At 54.8% G+C, this 23,260-nt stretch overlaps 3 protein-coding genes across 4 annotated transcripts; 2 read left to right on the forward strand and 1 right to left on the reverse strand.

The window, feature by feature from the left end:
• Positions 1-1,958: 1,958 nt before the first annotated feature.
• PROK1 (prokineticin 1) lies at positions 1,959-5,829 on the forward strand. Its single transcript, XM_074564567.1, has 3 exons — positions 1,959-2,030; positions 4,765-4,890; positions 5,710-5,829. Exons 1-3 carry the CDS (start codon positions 1,959-1,961, stop codon positions 5,827-5,829), a joined length of 318 nt encoding a protein of 105 aa, XP_074420668.1.
• Positions 5,830-11,026: 5,197 nt separating this feature from the next.
• Positions 11,027-14,625, forward strand: LOC141733652 (embryonic pepsinogen-like). Its single transcript, XM_074564315.1, has 9 exons — positions 11,027-11,082; positions 11,430-11,592; positions 12,022-12,139; positions 12,605-12,723; positions 12,835-13,034; positions 13,198-13,311; positions 13,814-13,958; positions 14,194-14,292; positions 14,488-14,625. The coding sequence occupies exons 1-9, from the start codon at positions 11,027-11,029 to the stop codon at positions 14,623-14,625; spliced, it is 1,152 nt and encodes a 383-aa protein (XP_074420416.1).
• A 2,780-nt stretch (positions 14,626-17,405) lies between these two features.
• Positions 17,406-21,148, reverse strand: KCNA10 (potassium voltage-gated channel subfamily A member 10). 2 transcript variants are annotated; one of them, XM_074564164.1, is made up of 3 exons: positions 19,202-21,148; positions 18,265-18,377; positions 17,406-17,667 (listed from the first exon to the last, which is right to left on the reverse strand). In XM_074564164.1, exon 1 carries the CDS (start codon positions 21,146-21,148, stop codon positions 19,598-19,600), a length of 1,551 nt encoding a protein of 516 aa, XP_074420265.1. In that variant the 3' UTR covers positions 17,406-17,667; positions 18,265-18,377; positions 19,202-19,597. The 2 variants fall into 2 exon arrangements, with proteins under 2 accessions (XP_074420265.1, XP_074420264.1); XM_074564163.1 differs by having other exon boundaries at positions 17,406-18,377.
• Between the last annotated feature and the right edge of the window lie 2,112 nt (positions 21,149-23,260).

The following is a 23,260-nucleotide window of genomic DNA, read 5'->3' on the forward strand; positions in this document are numbered from 1 at the left end:
TAAATTTTTCTTTCCCCTTGCTCGAGCTGGGGGCTCTCTCGGGCAGTGCCGAGCACCCCGGTCCCGCCTGCCCGGGGGCTCCCCGCTGCATCCCACCCCACTGGCACGGCTTGGTTTTATATTGCCTTTTTTGAGTTGTTGTGGTTTTTGTTGTTTTGGGTTTTTTTTTTTTCCCAACCCCAGGAAGCAAATCAGGACAAAAATACAAATACGCCCCTACGGAAGCCGGGGAGGGGGGGGCTGCATCCCGCTTCCCATCCCGTCAGCAACTTCTCAAGGAAACCTCCCCAAAACACCTGCTCCCTGAGCCGTTCCCAGCTGCAGGATTTCTGGCGGGGAAGGATTTTGGGGAGAGTTGGGATTAATTAATTCAAGCCCAGGTGGAGGAGACTTTTAACGAAGGAGCGGAACAGCTGCCGCAGCAAAAGAAGGGCTGGTCTCCGGGCGGGGAGATGCCTGGGCTACTTTTAACTAATTAAATAAACGATTTCGCACCGGCCTGATCCTCCGCGAGAGAAATTCAACCCAAATTCAACGCGGTTCCCAGCAAACCCCTATTTCAAATCCCAGCCCATCACTTCGGGCCGTGTTTCCCCCCGGGGCTGAGCCTGCCCCCCCCCCGGCTCTGGCTGCCCCCCAGGCTCTGATTTGCCCCCACGGACAGGGTCTGGCAGGGGACGGCCCCAAAATCAGGCTGGGGGATGTTTATTCCTCAGTGGGAAAAACCAGAAGGGACTAAATTCCTAACGCTGGTGCGGAGCCCTGACGCCACGGGGATGGTCCCTAGCAATACAGGGCTGGAAAAAAAAAAAAAAAAAAAAAAAAAAATCCATCCCGCTGGGGCAGAATCGCAAACCCAGCTTTGTTTTGGGGGAAAAAAATGGAGTTTTATTTCCAGCACTCGCTGTCTAAAGGGGCTTTGCCACCATCTCTGCTTGGACGGGCAGCACTGGGAGCCTGGTCCGGGGAGTCCTGGACAAATCCAGGCTGGACCGTGGGAGCCCCGGCACCGTGCGCTGGCCATAGAAAGGTATTTAAATTTTTAATTATTTTTTTAAGTTGTTTTTTTTTTTCTTTTTTTTTTTATAGCTAGACTTCCAAAGGGGCTGCACGAGACGAGGTGGCGGGTGATGAACGGCCCCGGCTCCGTGGGGACATCGCAGGGCAGAGGCTGCAGAGATTTCTCTCACCTGATGGATACGACCGCGGGGGCGGGTGGGTGTTTTTGTCGAGCCACCCCCCCCGCCCCCGGCCCCGTCTCCCCCCATCCCCGCTCCGGGCTGTCATCCCTTGCCTCCTGCCAGGATGTGCAAATTGAAAAAGCAGCCGATAATTCCAGCTTTTCCTGCCTTTTTAACCGCTTTAGCGACCCCTGCTCGTATTCCCTTGCGCTCCCAGGAGATGCGCCAAATGCCATTTGAGGTATGGGGGATGTACTTCAAACCATAAATCAACGTATTTACACGTTAAATTCGGATACCAACACACCCTCCTCACTGAAAAAAGATATTATTCCCTCTCTGCCGCCTTTTATTCTCACAAATAAATGCCGCCGAGGCTCTGTTCCTACGGGATATTTATCACAGGGCCACATTATTGCGCGTTGTGCTCTCGTGAGCCGAGAAGTAGCCGGCTAACTTTATTCTTGCGTTTTCTTTTAGCTAAATAATCACAAATTCTTAAGTACGCCCCTCGGGGATAAATACGGATATAGAGGTGTCCTCGGAAAATCCAGCTGTGTTGGCTGAGCTGAAAAATAACCCTGGGTGGGAGGAGGGGGGGATTTTTCCCCCGCCGCCGCCTTTTGCGGTGCTTTATTAATATTTCTTTTAGAGCTTCAGGTCTCATCTGCTTATTGTGAGATCACGGGGGCGGGAGGGAAGGCCAAGGTGGCGGAGGTGGAGGGGGTTATATAGGGGGAGGCGTGGGGATGCTGCAGAGCCGGAGAGGACGGCGCCATGGGCCGGGTCCTGCGAACCCTCTGCTTCCTCCTGCTCGTCACCTCCTGCCCCTGCGCCGTCATCACGGGGGTGAGTGCCGGGTGCCAGCCCCAAGCCGGGGAGACATTTCAATGTGGGGTTGTTTTGGTTTTTTTTTAAATTCTTTTCGGGAAATAAGGCAGGAATGGGGGCTTTTCGCCGCTCGCTTTGGGGTATTTGTTCGTTACTCCCGAGTGCCCCCAATTCATTACTCATTTTCCCCAGGCGTGGACGCCGTTCCCGCAGCCAGCCCCGGCCCACGCGAGCGTAAAGTCGCGTCGCTTCTCTTCTCGGACCCGGCACGCGGGGAAATGAGGGGTTTAGGAAGTTTTCCAGCAGGGGAAAAAAAAATTACTATATCTTTACGGGCGTCCCCCAGAGCACGTTCCCAATTGGGACAAAGGCCCAAGCATGCCGGGTTGTCTTCCTCCATCCCAAATTAGGAGAAATAATTAAAAGCGGGGGCGACGTCGGGGTGCAAAGGAGGGGGGCGATACTTACCCTGCTGCGTTAACGGGCTTTCGGGGCTCGGCGCGTCCCAGAGCTCGGTGCTGAGCCGGACCGAGGGTGATGCTGAAAGCAAGAGGAGCAGTGAGTTTTGGGGACAAAATCCGGGCTTTTGAGCCACTTGAGGAGTCCGGATGCTGGTTTCATCAACACCAGACTTGGCCCAACCCCCCCCCCCCCCCCACCCCGGGCTTTTTCCCCTGGTCGTGAAAAATCTTTTTCAAACCAAGACAATGCCATTGCATCCCGGCCCCCTCTCTGCCTCCCGGCTTTTCCCAACCGAGGGGAATTTTGGGGTTGATTCCAACGGGCTCTTGGCTCCTCTTTTCCCAGACTCCCCCCCCCCCCCCCCTTATGACCAGACCTTTTTCTTTCAAGCCTGTGATTTTTTTCAGCTGGATCTCCCCAACCCCTACGTGCACCCAATTGCCTGCGCCCCCCCCCCCCACCCCCCCGAGTTTGCAGACGAGAGCCCATCGTTGCTAATATCTGATTTTTTTATCAGGATTCGGGTGTTCCAAGGTGCTTTGGATGCTCAGGGAGACTCAGGTTCCCTTCAGGAAAGGGAAGATTCTGCCAAATCCCCCTATTCTGCCCCCCCCCCCCCCCCGTGAGAGAGCAGCACCCCAAAACTACCCGGCTCTATCCATCGCCCGCGTGTTTTTTTGCCCCCCCCCCCCGGTTCAATTTCCATCCCTCGTCACCTGCACGAGCGACATGCTCCCGGCTGGGAGGTGGGGGGAGGGAGATTCGGGGCTCGGCGCTTGGGCCAGGGTGGGGATTTGCCCCCTTTTCCTCTCCGTCTCCCCCCCCTCCCCCCCCAGCACCAGGGAACGACCGGCTCAGCGCCGCAAAACCCTACGTGGGGGCTTCTAAACCCGCTGGCGGGGAAGGGACGGGTCCTTCTTTAGGGTTCTCCTGGCTTGCAGGGGGGCTCGGAGGTGCCCCAAGGAGGGGTGGCCCCGGGGGGGGGGGTGGGGTGTTGAGGGGTGAGCCCCATGGGTGCTTCTTTTGCCACCAACCCGACATCAGGAAAAGGGGTCAGCGAAGGGGTCGGGGGTGGGATGAGCTGCCCTAGTGACGGTCAACAGCCTGGGGAGGAAGGGGGGGGGGGTGGGGGGGTGGAAATGGGACCTGCCGGTGCTCGAGGTGCCCCCGTCCGCCCCTTCTCAACATCCTCATGGGCTCCCAGGTGGGGTGATGCAGCGCTTGCATCCGTGCCTCAGTTTCCCCATCCCGGGGCCGGGGGAGAGGTGACCGTTTCCCATTTTCCACCTGGCTCGGGTGGGAGAGGCTGCGTTCTTGGCATTACGCTGCTCCCTTCTAAGAAAAAAAAAAAAAAGAAAAAAAAAAGAAAAAAAAAAAAAAAAAAAGTACGGCGCGTTTGCATTATTCGGCAGGTTTTACAGGCTCTGCCGGGCGATGTGTGTGCGTGGCGGGTGCTGCGGCCAAGGGCTTTATCCCCCGACGCTGCTGAGCTGCTCTTTCTGCTTCTCATCTCAGACCCGGCACGCGGGGAAACGGGGGATTTTAGGAAGTTTACCAGCAGGGGGGAAAAAAAAAATATATATCTTTATGGGCATCCCCCAGAGCATGTTCCCAATTGAGACGAAGGCCCGAGCATCCCAGATTGTCTTTCTCCATCCAAAATTTAAAAGAAATTATTAAAAGAGGGGGCGATAGCGGGGTGCAAAGGAGAGGTACGATGCCTTGGCACCGGCGCTGCTTTTCACTGGGGCAACTATAACGTTTTCCTCTGTCCCTCCCATCTCTGTGTGTGCGGGGGATTTCCCCCCCTCGTCCTGCAAAAAGCCCCCAACCCAACCTGTGCCCTGCCCCAGCTCCAACCTGGAAACGGGGAGATTTCGATGAGATCCGAGGAAGAAATTCTTGGCTGTGAGGGCGGTGAGCCCCTGGCCCAGGTTGCCCAGAGAAGCTGTGGCTGCCCCATCCCTGGAGGGGTTCAAGGCCAGGTTGGACGGGGCTTGGAGCAACCTGGGCTGGTGGGAGGTGTCCCTGCCCAGGGCAGGGGGTGGCACTGGCTGGGCTTTAAGGTCCCTTCCCACCCAAACCATTTCACGATCCTATAACCCAAACTGGGAGAGCTGGGAATAACCCCCCTCTCCCTTAAATCCGCATGAAGGGGTTACACCCAGCGGTTTGGCGTGGGCTGAGCTCTCCGCTGCCCCCCCCCCCCCAAAAAAAAACACTAAGAAAAGGGCTAGCGATGCTTTCCCGGCCTGGTCCAACTAACCCCCCCGCTGTTCCCTCTCCCCAGGCCTGCGAGCGGGACCCGCAGTGCGGCAGCGGGACCTGCTGCGCCGTCAGCCTCTGGCTGCGGGGGCTGCGGATGTGCACCCCCCTGGGGCAGGAGGGGGACGAGTGCCACCCCTTCAGTCACAAGGTACCGGCACGGGGATGCTCAGTGGGGCTGGGATGGGGTGGGGGGGCGGTGGTGGGGGAACGACAAGGACTGGGAAAAGGGCACCGAGCTCCTGGCATGGGAGAAAAGCTCCATTAAAGCCCCAGGATGGAGACGGGGGTCGGTGTCGAGGCGGGGGGCTGGGGCGGGCTTGGGACGAGGCAGCGTCGTGGTGGTCCCCGAGCTGGTGCCGTGCAGCTGGTTTCGTCCTCTGTGAAGTATTTTAAGCCTATCCGTGCCGCCCGAAATCCTCGGGAAGTCCCATGGGCGCTGCAGACCTTGACTGGGAGCTGGGAAGGAAGCCGCTTGCCCGGGCCATTTAAAATAAAAGCGCTCGCCGCCCTGCTCCAAATTGAGTCGCGAACGCTCTGCCAAGCGAGGAGAAGCCGAGTTAATGCCGCGGAGCCGCCCCAGCGTCGGGATTTCTGGCCGATATGAAACCCCGGCGCGTTGGGATTAGCCCAAAGCGCGTGGCTGCCGCCGCCATCCCTCCTCCGCCAGGATCCAGCAGCAGCATCCCTGGCCCCCCGGGGTGGGAGGGTGGGGGAGCCAGCCCCGCTCCCAGCTCCCGCATCGATTTTGCACGCCGGGAGCACGATTTAATGCCGGGAGTAAGATTTAATGCCGCTCGCGCCTTCTGCTCGCACAAGGAAGGAGCGAAGGGCTTCGGCGGGATCAAAACTTAATTTCGGGCAGATCCCCGTTAAGCCGGCGATTTTCCCGGGGGCTTTCATCCCGTTTGGTCATCGTCTGGTCGCGGCAGAGCCCTGACGCCCTCGTCTCTCCCATGTCTCTCCCCAGGTCCCTTTCTTCGGGAAGCGCCAGCACCACACCTGCCCCTGTTTACCCAACTTCATCTGCTCCAGGTTCCTCGACGGCCGCTACCGCTGCTCCCTCCACTTCAAAAACATCGATTTTTAGGGCGATGCTCCCGGCTTTCCGGCTACGAGCTCCCCCCCCCCCCCCCAGCCCCCGCCAGCGCACATTTATCACCCTCTCCCACGGCCATCGTGTGCCCACGTAGCACCGGGCCACCTGAAACGTGCTTTCCCAAGGTAGACAGTGTTGTTATAAGCTCTATGTTACATGGGGAAACTGAGGCACGGTCAGGCCGAGCTGCTCCGACGTGTGGTTTAGCAAAACTCAGCCCCGGCCTGGAGCTGGACCCGGCTCCAGCCTCCAGGAACGGCTGAAAGGACGGTGGCTGTGGCCTCAAAAATCCCTTTCCCGAGGTGTTGTCTGCATGTCAGCTGCCTTTCACGCCCCCGCCCCGCCCCCCCCCCCTTCATTTTATACAGTCGGTGATGGGATTTGGGAAGCCCAGCGCTGCCTCTCCTGGTCTTTATCCCAGCGCACGATAAAAGCAGGGATGTGAAGCCGAGCGGCATCATTTCATCTGCCCAAGCATCCCCGGGGCCCAGCCCAGCGGCAAAGTTGGGGGGCAGTGGCGGGGGGGGGGTGGGGGGGCACGGGATGTCGTTATTTTTCCCTAGGGAAAACAAAAATCGGAGGGGCAGCAACTTCCTTTTGGGTTTGGGGGGGAGGAATTTGAGCAGTTTCCCTGCAACTCCTGCTGGATAAACCCTTTCCGTACGGATATTTCCCCTCGCGGCATTGCCTGATTGTGTCTTATCAGCCTATTTTTTTATTTTTTTTTTTTCCCCTGGAAGCGAGTGATGGATGGTCTAATCTATCCGGCAATTAAAAGAAATCAATACCAAGTAGCTGTGGGGAATTAAGGAAAGGGTTTTCCTAAAATTCAAGCAACGCGATGTGTTTGGCAGAGGCTGAAGCGGGGCCCGGCTGGAGCCGCGTTGTGCCAGACGTGGGGTTTTTGGGAGGTAGGAAAAGGTTTGCCAGCCTCAGCGTCTGCCTCAGGTGCAGGCCCCCCCCGTGCGAGGTTCGGGAGCCTCCCTTTACGTCAGTCGAATTTGAGAGGAGAACGATTAACGTTAATTAAACGCGCTACAAATTATCGCCGGCCCGTGCTTTCGGTTCCCCTCGGAAAAACATCACGTGGAAAAAAAAAACAGGCGTTATCGCCTGAGCTTCTCTCCTGCTTCCTACAGCCACTACGAGAATAATAAATAAAAGAAATAAATATAGGAAAGAAAAAAGAATAATCAGCATTTGCAGCAAAAAAAAACCCACAAAAAAACCCCCAAAAACCCAAAACAACCCTAAACCCGATTGGTTTATTTTTGAGGATTGAAGGCATCAGTGTGCGGAGCTGCTCCGGGAAAGCCCTGGGGGTTCGGTGCTGGGGGCAGCGGCTCCCCCCGGGCTCTGGGACCTCCGTGTTTTTTGGTGGGTTTTGGTGGGTTTTGGTGGGTTTCGGTGGGTTTTGGTGCTAAAGCAGCAACCGTTTCTCTTTCTAAAGACCCCAAAGGACGCCAAAGGCAGGGCTGTGGCAGACGCCGCGTTATCACAAAGCCATTCCCATGTGGCATTCGACGCCGGGTGAAACCTTCCCCGCGCTTGTTTCTCCCCGAAAAAGAAATAAAAAATTCTAAATTTGGTGAAAATAAAACGTTGCGATGACTGGGTTGATTTGATTTAGTTGGGGTGGTTTTTTTGTTGTTTTTTCTTTTTGTTTTGTTTTGTTTGTTTGTTTGTTTGTTTTTTTACACATCACAAGTATTTTTTGCTTTTTATTTCCAAAAGAATAGTCCTGCGGGGGGGCTGGGGGGGCGGGGGGGGATGCTGGGATGCGGGGGGGGGGGGGGGGTTGGTGGTACCCATCGCCCGGCACTGGGGACGATGGCAGAAGGGCTGGGGGGACACCGTGGGTTGCCAAATAGAAAGGGGGCCCATAGCAATGCTGGGGGGGGGGGAAGTCAGGGAAAAAAGCACAATATTTCATAACAGTGTTAAAAAATATATAGTTTCGTGGTTTGAACGCTGCCTTGCTTTGTTAGCTGCTTCTGGCCTTCCCACAAGCTTGGAAACGTGCTACTGTTGGGGGGGGGGGGGGTGTTTTCCTTAATTTTTAGGCATCTCCCAGTGGAAAATATTGCAAATTATTTTCTCCCAGCAGAAACCACAACAGCAACAACAACAAAATCAACTAAAGAGCTTTGTACCATCCTCCACTCCCGTTTTTGGGGGACCGCCCGGACCCCGAGCAGAGCTGCCGTGTGGGAATTACCGAATCTCCCACCGGCTCTGAGCTGCAGGAGGTGACCATTTGGTGGGAAACAACTTGATCGGGGCATAAGGCTATAGAGGGGCACACCCCCACCCACACCCCCCCCTCCATCGCAAGAGCAACCTCTCCTCCTTGATTTAAATTTGTAAATTGAAGAAGTCGTGAGTAGCCAGATTAGGGATGCGCAGCCCGAGCGGGTCCCTGCCCTTGTTTTTCCTTGTTTTACCGTCAGTTTAGCAGGAAAAAAACCACTTTTAAGCTGCTTTTAAAGTGCATTTAGGGCAGCGAAACCCAGCACGTATCTTTTTTTTTTTTTTAATTATTATTATTATTAAATTTTCCTGGAGGTGGAAAACCCCATGCAGGGGAAAAAGCACAAGGAGCGAAGCAAAAGCTCACGTCCTGCTGTGGGGACCCCGGGGGGGGGGCCGGGGTGCGGGGGGAGAAGTCAACACAACCTGGTAATCGGGAGCATCGGGGGCTGTTTGCTTCCCGTCAGCTGCTTCGCCCCCACCCCGTCCCCGCCAGCGCGGTGCCAAGCGCCCCTCGTCCTCTCGCACGTGCGTTTTCTCACTCCCTGTTTAATGTTCTGGCTCCAAGGTGAACCGCGCCCGGCTGCACAACCCGGCCAGGACACGGCTGGGACCCAACGGGGACAGGGCTGGGACCCGGCCAGGACACGGCTGGGACCCAACGGGGACAGGGCTGGGACCCATCTGGGACATGACTGGGACCCAGAAAGGACACGGCTGGGACCCAACTGGGACACGGCTGGGACCCGGCCAGGACACGGCTGGGAACCAACTGGGACAGGGCTGGGATTCGGACAGGACATGGCTGGGACCCAACTGGGGCCCAGACAGGACACAGCTGGGACCCAACTGGGACAGGGCTGGGACCCAACTGGGACAGGGCTGGGAGTCGGACAGGACACGGCTGGGACCCGGACAGGACACGTCTGGGAACCAACTGGGACAGGGCTGGGACCCGGCCAGGACACGGCTGGGAACCAACTGGGACAGGGCTGGGACTCGGACAGGACATGGCTGGGACCCAACTGGGACCCGAACAGGACACAGCTGGGACCCAACGGGGACAGGGCTGGGACCCAGACAGGACACGACTGGGACCCAACTGGGACACGGCTGGGACCCGAACAGGACACGGCTGGGAACCAACTGGGACAGGGCTGGGACCCGGACAGGACACGGCTGGGACCCGACTGGGACACAACTGGGACCCAGACAGGATGTGGCCCAGGTGTCACAAACCCAGCGCCGCGTCCCAGTGATGCTCCCGGGTCTGAATATTCAATAACTAAAATATTTGCATGTATGGTTTCCAAACAGCACGGAAATTTATTCTACTCTATTCTATTCTATTCTATTCTATTCTATTCTATTCTATTCTATTCTATTCTATTCTATTCTATTCTATTCTAAATTTCCCCCCACCCCCCCAAAAATACACATCAAACCCGTCCAACTCTTACACCAAGCATAAATCATCGCTCCCACCCCCCATTTCTCTCTCCAGCCCTTGCAGTGCCCCCGGCGCGACGTGCAGTTCCCGTGGCGGGACGGGACATGGCTTTCAACGTTATTACTGTCTTGTCTTTATTATTTTATTATTTTAATCAATGTTAGTATTTCTATTTATTATTTCTATTAATTTTTTGGCTTGAAGTGAGGTTTTGTTCCCAAGGGCGTTTCTGCGGTTCATCCCGATGGCTTTCCTCATTGAAATCCAACTTGGACTCACGTCTGGGACCGGACCGGGATGCGCCTCGTTGCCTTTTTGGCCACCGCAGCCCAGCCCCAGCCCCAGCCCCAGCCCCCTCCCGCTCCTCTCCAAATCAACCGGACAATTTCAAGCTGGTTCCCTTCCCTCTGCTGAATAAATCATTATTAATTCCTACTTTACTGCACCCATCGCAGAAACCCGCCTTCGCCCCACCGCGGAGGGGACCGTCCCGGTGACGCGGGGACGGAGCGGCCCTGCCCGCAGCGTCCTTTCTAAATAGCTGCAACGCCGATAGGAAACTCAAACGATAAAGACCAAAAAAAAGGGGTCCATCAGCTTTTCTACGCTGTCATCGGAGAAACCCAACCCGCCGCGATACCAGCACCTGCCACCAAGTTTTGGGGGGTCTGGCGGGGGGGGGAGTGTGGTGGCTGAAATAAAAGCAGCACCGAGCGGGTACCACGTCCCGCGTCACTCAGCATCGCCCCGTGTCCTTCGCCCGCCGCCTCCCTCGCGCTCTGGGCGACGCCGAGGCGCTCGTTAGGAGTTTTAATCCTGTTTTAATGGTCCCCGTTATCGCTGGGCAAACCACGCTGAGGGGCCGGGGCCGGGGGGGTGGGCGCGGGGGGGTCAGCGTGCTGCAGGGTCACCTTTCCCGCAGCCTGTTTGCATCCCACTGTGCTAATTGGGTTTTGCAGATAACGGCGGGCGCCAGCGGGGGCAATATGTGCGCAAAGCCCTCGCGCCCACCTCCCCGGGGGTGTGCACGCACGTCGGGGTCCCATTCCCCACCCCAACTGGGGAGAGACCCCCATAAAAGGAGGGGGGGATGTATAAAGCTGGGATCCCACTGCTGCTCGCAACGGCTTTGGGTGCCGAAATGAGAAGCCAAAATGATGCTCAGAAACAGGCGGTGCCGGTGGGGACGAAGGATTTGGGGTGCTAAAGGATGGGAGGGGGGCGTTCGGGGGGGCAGCAAGGTGGGGTGTCACCATCAGCACGGCGTGATTGGCGCCATCCCATCCCCCCCCACCACCTTGCTGTGTGACGTGTCGCTCTTACCCGATGTTTGCCGTGTCTTTCTGTCCCTGGGTGTCACCTGCCTCGGTCAGGTGCCCACCGAGGTGGGGACAGGGCAGTGACGGTCCCGTCCGCTCTTGGCGCCGCAGGTGGGAGGCGCGGGGGCTATAAAAACCGCCGGGCGTTTGCCCTGGCAGCCCCGGCACGATGCGGTTCCTCGTCCTTCTCTGCGCTGCCTCTGCCCTCGCCCGGGGTGTCACCAAGTAAGTGACACCAGCGTTGTCCTCACGGGCCACCCGAGTCAAGGCAAAGGGGGAAAACGAGCACTCAGAGCCTTTTAATGGCTTTGGGAAGCGGAGGTGAGGGCTGGGAAAGCTGCCCCAGGGGTGCAGAGGAGGCGGGGGGGGGGGGGGTGTCCGGGGGGGGTCTGGTTTCTAGAGATGCTTTGGGGTTCTGCAGAAATCTCCCCGACTCGGGGCTTTGGGGGACCCCACTCTGCTTCTGCCGTTGGAGCAGCACAAATATTGGAAGGTGTCAAATGCTGCTCGCGGGAGCCGCAGGCGGCAGAATCCTCCCCGAACTCTCATTTTTCCCTTGGTGCTTGGGCCAGGCTGCCCTTGGAAAGGGGGAAGAAGCTGAGAGAGGTCCTCAGGGAGGAGGGTTTGCTGCATCGCTTCTTCCAGAATCACCGCTACGACATCGGCACCAGATTCCCACATGCTTTTGCCAACGGGACCGAAGTGGCCACCGAGCCCCTGCTGAACACCCTGGACGTGAGTGATGGCTTTGTCCCCCAGCGGCGCAGCCCCAGGGCGGTTTGTGGGACACCCATCCCCATGTCTGTGCTGTGCGTGGACTAAACCCAAACCCAGACCCTTTTACCCCAAAGCCTTCAGCTCGCATCCTTTGCCCCTTCCTGCTGGTGGCCCTGGACAGGCCAGGTTGGACGGGGCTTTGAGCAACCTGGTCTAGTGGGAGATGTCCCTGCCCAGGGCAGGGGGGTGGAAATAGATGGTCTTTAAGGTCCCTTCCAACACAAACCACTCTATGATTCCATGATTCTGTGAAACGTCCCCCCCAGGAGCTCTGCTGGAAGCAGGGCATCCCCATGAAGAAGTGGACCATGAAGGCTGAAAGCCTGGAGAAGCTCCAGGTTTGGTTTCATGCCTTAAAAAGCAACCCTTGATCCTCCTGCCCCACAGATGGAGTACTACGGGACCATCTCCATCGGCACCCCACCGCAGGACTTCACCGTGGTCTTCGACACCGGCTCCTCCAACCTCTGGGTTCCCTCCGTCTCCTGCCCCAGCCTGGCTTGCCGTGAGTAGGGGCAGGCAGGGCTCCCCATTTCACCAGAGCTGGCTCCAGCAGCACATCCTGGAACTGCAGGATCGAGCCCAGAGATCGGGGTGACATTGCCAGGGGACCAGGGGCCACCTAGCCAGTGCAACGAGCAGACCCCATGGTGCTGGGTCCATAGCATCTGTGAAATGCACTGGAGGGATGAGTGTTTGGGGTGTAGGACCTACTCAGTGAAGTCCTTAGTGCTCAGTGCCTCAGTTTCCCCATCTGTCCGAAGTGGGCGATGGGATTTCCTGTGGATTCCTGGTTGCTGGAGGAGGGGCAGGGACGTACAGCAAATTCTCACAGTGAAATTGTTCCTGAAAGCAGGATAATAAATGGCAGGTCTAAACAGCAATTCAGCAGGGTTCCTCCTCCCACGCTTCCCTTACGGCTCAGCCTTGCTGAAAATCTTCATTTCTGATTTTCCCACTTACCTTCTAGAAAACCATCAGACGTTTAACCCGTCGCACTCCTCCACCTACAAAAGCACAGGGCAGAACTTGTCTATTCAGTATGGCACCGGCGCCATGGAGGGCATCGTGGGCTCCGACACCGTCACCGTGAGTGTCACGATGGCATTTCCAGGAGGGATCTTTTGTGTCTTCACCACTTGATTAACATCAGTATTGCAGTGCCTGATGCAGGTCTTACAGCATCCTCCCCGTCCCCAGGTCGCATCTCTCATGGACACCAACCAGCTCTTCGGCTTGAGCACCACCGAGCCCGGCCAATTCTTTGTCCATGTCAAATTTGATGGGATCCTGGGCTTGGGCTACCCAAATCTGGCTGTTGATGGCATCACACCGGTGTTCGATAACATGGTGAATGAGAGCTTGCTGGAGGAGAACCTCTTTTCAGTCTATCTGTCCCGGTAAGCCACGGGGGTCTGAAGGGCTGGGAGATACGTCTCATGCACATCATTGCAGTTGCTGGTGGCTCCAGCTCTGCTGTCACTGCTGCCATCCGGCTGTTGTCTCTCTGACCTGAAGCCACATGGCAAACCTTCCACTGTTTTTCTTTTCTGCATCGTCCAGCGAGACGACAGGGAGCGTGGTCATTTTTGGGGGAATCGATGAGGCTTATTTCACCGGCTCCATCAACTGGATCTTCGTCTCTTACCAAGGCTACTGGCAGATCTCCATGGACAGGTAACAAAACAGCTGTGCTGACCTATGTTCATTTCTAACCATCGTTTCCAAAGACACCTGAGACCCATGATATCAGAGGCTTCCCGCTGGCGTTTAATACCCCACGGCTGTGTAATGCAGAAGATCAAGGGACTAAAATCCATAATACTTTGGTAACTGCCACCCAAAATGAGGGTGCTTTGTGCCTGGGGGACAGTCGAGTTCTTCTCTTGCACAAAGCCTGTGCTCTTGGATATGTCTCTGGTGACGAGTAGAGCAAAATTATAGTCCGAAACCTACTTTTATTGAGCTCGATCGGGTCCCAACTGCTGGGCCGTGTTTGGTGCCTCGGTCCCCGGGTGCGCCATGGGGGCTGTGGTTCCAGCTGGCACCGCAAACTCCAGGCAGCAAAAGGCCCAAGGGTTTGGGTTACCCAGCTTTAAGTTTTATAAAAGAAGTTTGAAAACATTGCTGAGATCCAGCTGGTTATTTAACAGCCCTGTGCTTTGTGTGTCCCCCTCAGCATCATTGTGGACAGCCAGGAGGTTGCGTGCAGTGGTGGCTGCCAAGCCATCATCGACACCGGCACTTCCCTTGTGGCTGGGCCACCCTCCGGCATTAGTAACATCCAGAGCGCGGTTGGGGCCAGGCAGGACACGTACGGAGAGGTAAGAGCACCCATGGCTTGCTCTGCTCACCCTGGAGCCTGGAACTGCCGAGCCCGGCCCCAAACCACATCTCTGCTCATGGCAAACCAGCCCCGCTCCTCTGATACCTCCAACAGAGATCACCGTGAGACACTCCCAGTCTCTAGTTTATACCGGTGAAATCAAACCCCTTCACTCCTCGTCCTGTGAACGTGTTGTTTCCCACCTAAGAGCCTCTTTCCTCTGCTCTCTGCAGTACAACGTGAACTGCAGCTCCATTTCTGCCATGCCCAACATCATCTTTGTCATCAATGGGGTTCAGTATCCTCTGTCCTCCTTGGCTTACACTGAGCAGGTAAGGGGGAACCAGGTGTTCCTGGTTTCAGGAACCTCTCTCAAGGTCCTTTTACTTTCTCCAGTGGCTCTGGTTGCCTTGGCTTCTCCCATTCCCATGGGAGACAGGGGAGGGATGGCCATGGGCCTCCAGAGCAATGCAAGTAAAGACACCAGCCCACATTGCCCCCATTTGCCTTTTCTTGCTCAAATGCAGAACGACCAAGAACATTGCATCACCAGCTTCCAGAACACCTCTGGGGACCTCTGGATCTTGGGAGACGTCTTCATCAGGGTGTACTACAGCATCTTTGACCGGGCCAACAACCGCATTGGACTGGCCAAGGCTATTTAGATCCACGGTGACACCAGTGGTGCTGTGGTTTCATCATGCAAACAAACCACAACCGTGATTTGGGTGCAGCAGGAGATTCTCTCTCATAAGGAATCTCTTGCTCACACGCAAATAAAGTGTTGACAGTTCAGAGTTGGTGGCTGCACATTTATTTGTGATAGAATGGCAGGAATTAGGAAGGACCTGTCATACACTTGCTGCTTCGTGGTGGCTACGGAGCGTTTGATCAATGTAGCAAGACCTGGGCTTTTGGGAGCTGCAGCTGTGGCCTGCAGGGGCTGAGGGGTCTCTAGGAAGTCAAGGCTAGCTCTTGCATTGGGGCTACATCAAGTGGGTGATCCTGGAAAACCCAACCTTCCATCCAGGGAGGATGAACTCACCATCCCAGATGCAGCCCACATCAGGGCAGATCCCTGCAGACCCCCAGACGTGTCCCACCAGGAGCTCCCCCAGTAGCTCCCTGTCCCTCGGCTCAAGGTTTTCCCCCTGTGTCCCCTACAAGGTGTCCAATAGCCCAAAGACATCTCAGGGCAGCGACTCCCCCAGGAGGATGTGGCTCGGCTGGAGATTTGCCTTGGACCGCCCAAGAGGGCAGGACAAAAGATGGCTCTCACCCAGTGCGAGCCCTCCCATTGGGAAGCTTTTACAGAAGCACATCCACGGCTGTGCCTGTGTAGAGGTGATGTCTTATTCCAATTTCCATATTTAGAACAATCCATTTGTTTCCCCATAAGGAATCTCAATTAAATCCCCCCTTTCCCAGTAATGAACTGGTCTGTGCTATGACATGGTCACCAAGAGCCTGGAAACACCAACCGGTCCTCAGTTATAGACTTTACGACTGTGCAAAAAGCACCTAACGTATTTATTTTATTCTCATTTTGCCTCGCAATGACTGGGCCAATTCCTTCTCTAATTTTGTTCCATGCCCTTTAAAGTCGCCGTTCCCATTTTGGAAAAGGAAGTTACCTCCATCCATATCAAACTCTGCTGAAAATGGAGGCTGCCTCTTCCCTCCCCAGCAGCTGCGGTGAAAGCGCTTGGCAGGCGGCCGGGAGAGACATCCAAGAGTCCCAGCTGCTTCTGCTTTTCTACTGGGCTGAGGGAGAAGGGACTACTTGCATTATTTATTGATAAATGAGGTTTCATCATCGATGGGTCCTGGAGGTTGCTTCCCCGGTGGGAACAGGGATGCGGAGGGAGAGATCCAGGCGGGTGGGGTTGGAAATTAATTTTTCTCTCCTCTCACTGCACAGAAGTTGCCGTCTCTTTGAGCCGGCTAGAAAGAAATATCTGATGTGGGGTGGTGGGAATGTGATTTATCCCCTCCAGCTCCCTGAGCTCACACAGCCCTGGGTCAGAGCCCCAGCGGGTGGGAATCCCTTCTGCCCAAGAGGGACCAAAGCCTGGATTTTGGATAGATGGGGCTTTGCCTCGGCTCCGTCATGGGAATTTTCTCATTGTCATGAGCAACAAGAAATGAGGCCGATGCAGCGGGAGCCATGGCTCCGAGGACCAGCAACCCATGGAACCCTGCCAGCATGGGCAAGACCCAACAGGAGAACCCAAGGGCTGTAGCTGTGCTCCTGGTGAGCAGGACGGAAGAGGGGACCCGTGTCCTTTTCCCAAGAAGGACCAACAACCCAAATGTCGTGCCAGCAGGCAGCTCCTAAACCCTCCCAGCATGGCTATTCCGCACCTGTGCCAAGAATCCCCGGCAGACGCCGCCCCGCAACAGGCTTCCTCCATGAGAGCATCCCCCGTGGCCAGAGCATCCCTTCCCACATCCACGCTAACGCATGCCATAAAGAAATAAACCACCCCAAAGCTTCCAAGCATGAATTCGAGAGGGGGAAAATACATGTCGGGTCTGCCTATGTCCGGGGAAATGTCTATCCTGGAGTGCCATCTCGTGGCTGCGGTGCCAAAACTGTACTCCTGTACACCGGGGAAGCGCAGAACTATCTGCCTGGTGGCAACAGGATGCTCCGGGGCTTGCTTGGAAATTTCAGCTCGGAGGAGAAGGGAGATGCTTCTACCTGACAAATGTTTCACATGTGGCCACAAGTCCCAACTGGCTCCAAGGATGAAAAGCAGCCAGGACATCTTTTTGATAAAGCAAAGAGGTTTCTTGTCGTCTTTTTAGCTTTTCCTGTGGCAGTACAAAATTTCACGTGGGAATTCAGCCCGCGTGCTGAAGGACATGACAGATTGGCTCATTAAGGCTTGACTCAAGAATAGTACAGATAATAAGAGCCTTTTATGGATTTCATTGAGCTTTGAGCCTGTATTTGGGAAGGTACTAAGCTGCAAATTGTGGGGGAAAATGGGTTTTCTGGCAGGTTTTTATCAAGCACCAGCTGAGCGTTGCCACTGGGTATTCATAGCCTGGTTTTCCTTCTCTTCACTTCGGGATAAATAGGAAATAAGCTAATGTGTCTGGAGAGGTTTAATGCCTGTGACCCCGCCCTCACAGGATAAATCAGGGAATCCCCGTGGACCTGGCCTCCTGCAATGGACGGTGTAAGCCGAAGTGTTGGGAAAATCCTGCGGAGTTTCTCCTCAGCCCCCAGATCCGGAGCCTTCAGGTCTATAATGTCCCACGTCTCGACTCCCACGCACCATTCCCAGCTGGGGACCAGCCCCCGTGGAGCCGCACAAAGCCAAGAATAAAAAGTTGAGTCCAAATAAACGGTATTTTCCGCATGCCAGGCTTTGAAGCATCTATTCTTTTATTGGAGAATGAAGTTTACAAGTTGAATAAGAATCAGGTTGTTCATCTTTCCACTCATCCATCTGTCCATCCATCCATCCATCCATCCATCCGTCCATCCGTCCGTCCATCCATCCGTCCGTCCCAGCACCGTTTCAGTCCCTGTTTGCTAAGGGAGCAGGAGCAAAGAAGACGTGCTCGTAGCGAGCGGGTTGAATATTTCCCAACCCAAACCTTCACCAGGGCTTCTCGTGGTGCCTTCCCAAGCAATAAACACCGAAAGGGCCTCAGCTTTGACAGGCTGGGAGTGAAGTCTGGGGAGGGGAGCGCTAAAAAAAAAAAAATATAAAAGAACGTAAAAAGGTCAAGCTTTCGAGAGGAAAAGGAGAAAGAACCGGCTGTGAAATGAAAATAGTGACGCGGCAGAGCTGCTGGAGAGACTTGAGGGGTGAACGGGGAGGAGCTGGGGGTGTCTCAGGGTGCTGCTCTCCAGCTGTGCCCAGCTCTGCCTCCTCCAGCCAGCCCCGCAGACGGTGAGAACTTGAAGAGGGTGGGAAGGACATTTAAAAAGCCCTCACGGCTCCTCCCTCCGATCTGGGGGATGGTGATCCGGGGGGTTACAAGGGATGGGGTGAAGAAGGTGGTGGTGCAGGGATGGGAAAAAACCACGGCGAGCAGGTGAAAAGGGGCATTTGTCCCAGAGGGAAAAACCTGTCCTGAAGGAATTATGCTGGTCATGTCCCAAATCCATCCCCCTGGGGCGCGAAAGACCTCATTGCAGAAAGACAGTCCACAAAAAGACCCCAAAACCCCAAAATAACACACTCACACCCCCCCAGACCAGAGCCAACACAAGCTCTGCAGCAGAGCTGGCAGGAGGCAGGATTTCTGCCACTGGGAAAAAATCCCAGCATGCCCAAACTCACATTTTCCATCAGACCGGGAATAAAAAATAAATAAAATCCATCTTTCACGGCTCCTTTCTGAATGAAATTGCAGACCAGAGACGCTGGCACATTGCGTAATGATCGTGTCGAACCTTTAGGAGATGAGACATCAAGTATAACAGATGTGGGCTATAAAAGCGGATGTGTAGACGCTGCATGAGAAACTGTGATTTTAATGTAGGCAGAAACATCAGAAAAAAAAAAAAAAAGCCAAGTGAAGCAGTGAAGTTGGAACAAAATGTTTTTGTCGGAAGAAAACCTGCTGGCATTCGAGAGAACGGCAAAATGATCTGTTGCTGGTTTCTCCCATCAGAAGTGCCGATGGAAATTTGCATGGTTTAGAAAAACCAGAAGTGCCTTTTTTTTTTCCAACCGAGCTGTCGGGGAAACGCCAGCCCTCATTAATCTGTGCCCCATTTGCAGCAACGTAAGTGACAATAAAAGCTACAAGGTCACGGTGGCTCGTCCCCGAAGGCATTTGCACACCAGATAACCCCTGAGTCGAGCATTTGTTGCCGGAGAACTCCCCGTCCCTCTCTCAGAGCTCAGTTTTCCATCAGAAATCCCGGTGGGTGTGGAGCCAAGGTGCCCTGGACCTTCCTTGGTGGCCGTTCCACCGTGACCGGTCACCATCCTTCTCCTTCTTAGCCCCCCACCCAGTGGCTTGGTCCCATCCGTCACTGCCCACCCTGCTGTGCCAATTAATCAGGCAGGCAGCCAAGGAGAACTCAATCAGCTGAAAATATACATTTTAATTATTCCCCCCCCCCTTTTTTTTTTTACACCCCCCCCAGCTTATTTTTCAGCCAGAGCAATCCCCAGGTCTGGGAATTGGGCAGAACCCCAGATCCTGAGCGGTGGTGGGTGGGGAGGAACTATTTAAAATGCATTAAGAAAAGCAGGGAGCTGGACTCACCTTCGTCCCTGGACAGCTGGGTGCCACCGAGCAAAAGCGTTTCATGTCATTTTGCCCTTTTTTTCCCCCCTCCGGAAAATGGGGGAAATCTCTGTGTATGGGAAACTCCGCTCTGACGCCACGGACAGAGAAGCGAAATGTCAAGCAGCTGAGCATCAAATAATAAAAAACAGACTGATGGGCAGGGAAGAGAGATAAGAAAGATGGTATTTATTTGAATAGCCACAGGAAACCAGAGATTGAAAAATGTCTAGAAAAAAAAAAACAAAACAACAAAACCAAAAAAAGCAGCAGCACATTTGGTTTAAAAAAAAAAAAGTCATAACGTGCAGATGTTTTGTACCTTTTCCAGCCAATCCCACCTGACAGGGCCTAGTCCCGTCATGGCCTCGACCATCATTTTTTGGCCTTGTCTCGAGGGTAACCCCCATTGGTCTTATTGAGCGACTCCATGCTGCCGGTTCCCGTCACCACACTGGTGAGTATCCGCTCCACCTCCCCAGGCAGAATTTGCTTCTCTTCGTTCTCCGTCTCCCTGTGGTAGAAATAGTTGAAGTTCGAGACGATGACGGGGACGGGCAGCGCAATGGTCAATACCCCTGCAATGGCGCACAGAGTCCCCACGATCTTCCCACCCAAGGTGGTGGGACACATGTCTCCATAGCCAACGGTTGTCATTGTGACCACGGCCCACCAGAAGCCATCGGGGATGCTGGAGAAATGGGACTGCGGCTCATCCACTTCTGCAAAGTAGACGGCACTGGAGAAGAGGATGACACCAATGAAGAGGAAGAAGATAAGCAAGCCCAGCTCCCGCATGCTGGCCTTGAGGGTCTGCCCCAGGATCTGTAGCCCCTTGGAGTGCCGGGAGAGCTTGAAGATGCGGAAGACCCTGACCAGCCGGATGATCCGCAGGATGGCCAAGGACATGTTCTGCTGCCCGTTGAGTTCGCTCTGCTGGATCAGCTCGGTGGTGAGCGTCACGAAGTAGGGGATGATGGACACAATGTCGATAATGTTCATGATGTTCCTGAAGAACTCGGTCTTGCTGGGGCACACGATGAACCGGACGAACAGCTCGAAGGAGAACCAGATGATGCAGGCAGTCTCTATGACGAAGAAAGGGTCTGTGAAGGTGCTGTGGGCCAGCAAGGTTTCTGTCAGATTCTTAGAAAGCTCCTGGGTGGACTTAAACTCCCTTTCCTCCCTGAACTCCGGCAAAGTCTCCATGCAGAAGATGATGATGGAGATGACAATGACCAGGACGGAGACCAAAGCTACACCCCTGGCCGCACTGGAGCTTTCGGGGTACTCGAAGAGCAGCCAGAATTGCCTATGAAAGTCATTGGTTGGCAAGAGGGTCTCAGGGTCCTTAATGAACCCTTCATCCTCCCTGAACTGGTCCATGGCTTCATCACCCAGCTCATAGAAGGTGATTTCATCAGCAAAGACGTCGATGGGGACGTTGGCCGGACGCCGTATTTTCCCACCAGACTGGTAGTAGTACAGGATCCCATCAAAACTGGGCCTGTTCCTATCAAAGAAATATTCATTCCTCATGGAGTCGAAGTAACGCATCCTCTTTTCCGGGTCCCCAAGCAAGGTCTCGGGGAACTGGTTGAGGGTCTTGAGCCGCGTCTCAAACCTCAGCCCAGCGATGTTGATGATGACTCGTTGATCCCCCTCATCCATGCCCACCCTCTCCCCCACCAGGTGCTCGCTGAACTCGGCAGAGAACCTGGAGAAAATGGTCTCATTGTTGGCGTTTTCGCTGTTGATGAGGATTCTCAAGTTGGAGAGGAGGTTGGCGCAGCTGGGATGGCCTTTCCGCGACTGGCCGGCGGGGCTGAGGTCGTTTGAATAACAGGGATCCTCCACGATCTGATCAGCGTTGTCAAAACTGACTAGTGCCACCTCCATCTCCTTCCAACTGGACACGTCCATCATACACTAATCAGATTAACAGCATAAATCCCCAGGTCGGATGCCGGCAGCTTGCGTCTTTCCCACGCTATGAGGATCTGCAAGTGAACGGAGAGGGAGACAGAGCTGAATTGTGCATGTGTATCGCTTGGCTCGACTGAAAAGAATAAAAGAAATCTGAGGTCAGAAAACCGTGTGTTTTTTCTAATGGAAACATTAATTTCATTGACTGGCAAAAGCCTTATACTTCCAGAAAGTCATTCATCTCTGGATCCTGCAAGCCCTTTTGGCATGGTTTCATTACAGTCGTTAAACCTCCCAATACCATTTGCAGCACCCAAGGATAAAAGGTCAGGCAGAAGCAGAGGATGGGGCTGAACCCAGGTGTCCCATCCAGCTTTTCTCAGCCCTGCAGAGCAAGGGATCATTTCGGATATTTCCAGGTACGGGTCCAGAGTTTGGAGCAGGCTTTGGAGGTACTAAACATGGGTGTCCTGGTTAGCAGCAGCCCTTGCTCCAGCTGGGAAAGGCATTGGGTCAAACCCCAGGAGGTCCTCGGCACATTGCAGCTGGGTCAACCAGCATTGGGAAAGCAATTCCCGAACTGGGGGTCACACTAGGATTTGGGAAGTGCAGTCCATGAGGAAAGCAGAAGAGGAGGAGAAGGACATGACCATCAGCCTTGGAGAACCCCTTTGCTCTGCGTGAAGAGGGCTGCAAACTGGGAGCCCTTGTCTTGATCCAGGCTTTGGGGTGGGCAGTGGGTGAGGTGATGTCCTCCAGAGCTCTCCTAGGCCTCCTGCATGGTAGACCTGATATTCCCAGCCCCAGGAAGAAGACGAGGACTAAGCACTCAGGTGACTTGGAGAGGCTGGAGAGCACCTGTCAGGCCATGGGGTGGATTTTTTTCCCAGACCAGCTTTATCAGGTGCTCAACAACAGACACCTTGTCCCCAAAACACTCCTGGGTGCACGTCTCCCCCACACGCCGCTGCTGTTCTACCGAGCTCAAAGGCAAAGTCAAAGAGGAGCCCAGGGACCAGGCCAAGTTATGGAGCTGGGAAATTACCTGTCCTGCCTCAGGGAGAAGCACGAATAGAAATTAGAGGTTAACAGGGAATGGTTCTAGGGAGATTTGCCCCAGTATGTGCTTTCCAAGCAAATTCGACCCCCTGATTTATTTCCCCTCCAGCTCTTTCCCCCACAGATATATTTTCCGGACATGAGAAACCACAGAAGGATACGCAGAGCTGCTCCGTGTGACCGCTAACCACCAAGGGCACGCTGGCTTTCTTACCCAGTGAAGTTCAGAGAGAGGGAGCGAAAAAAAAAACCCAAATGCCCTCGACTGCCAAGAATAGCAATGCAATTTAGGCCGCGTCCACGCGGAGCAGCGTCGGTGCCGGTTGTGCTGTGGGGATGCTCTCCACCACAGGCTTTGCTTCCTGCAACCAGGTGCTGGGATGGCACCCATCCTGTCCACAGGGACCCGGCTGCACCCGGTGCCTCAACCTCCCTATTTAACCGAAGCCATTTGCTCTGTTTTTCCTAAAGTTTTGCCTTCCCCATTCCCCGGTGGCAGACTAAGCCATCCGCGCTGATGCACCGCTGGTGAAGTTGGGAAGGACGAGGAGGAACCCCAAATCCGTTGCAGTAGATGTTAACATCCCGGCTTGCTACAATCCCTCCCTCTTCTGCTCTCAGCATTACAACCCCAAGCCCAAACCTTCATCCAGGACCAGCATCCATATCCCAGACAAGGGCTGAACCTCAGCAGCGTCACAAGACTCTGGATTTGGGGGCAAATCCCACAATTTATCACAAGCTACTTAAAGATCTTGTTTCTTTGCTTAAAAAAAAGCCACGGAGCATGGTTGGTTGTAGGCACCCGTCTCTAGAAAGCTGCTTCTGGCTGGTTTTGTGCCATTTTTCCCGTGTAATATTTGGGGAAATGTGGCAGAAATGGTGCCTGGAGGAAGCAGCAGCACAGTTTTGCCCCCTCCAAAGCAACCGGCTGCGAAGCTGAGGAGCCCCAATGACTCCAAAGCTGAGACCTCCAGCCCCAGTGGTGGACACGTGTCCTACTTGGCCATGCCCAGGGCACGGTGGCTCTCCGTGGGGCCAGATTCAGCTCAG

Source organism: Larus michahellis, chromosome 21, assembly GCF_964199755.1.
Source record: "Larus michahellis chromosome 21, bLarMic1.1, whole genome shotgun sequence".
Lineage (NCBI taxonomy): Eukaryota > Metazoa > Chordata > Aves > Charadriiformes > Laridae > Larus > Larus michahellis.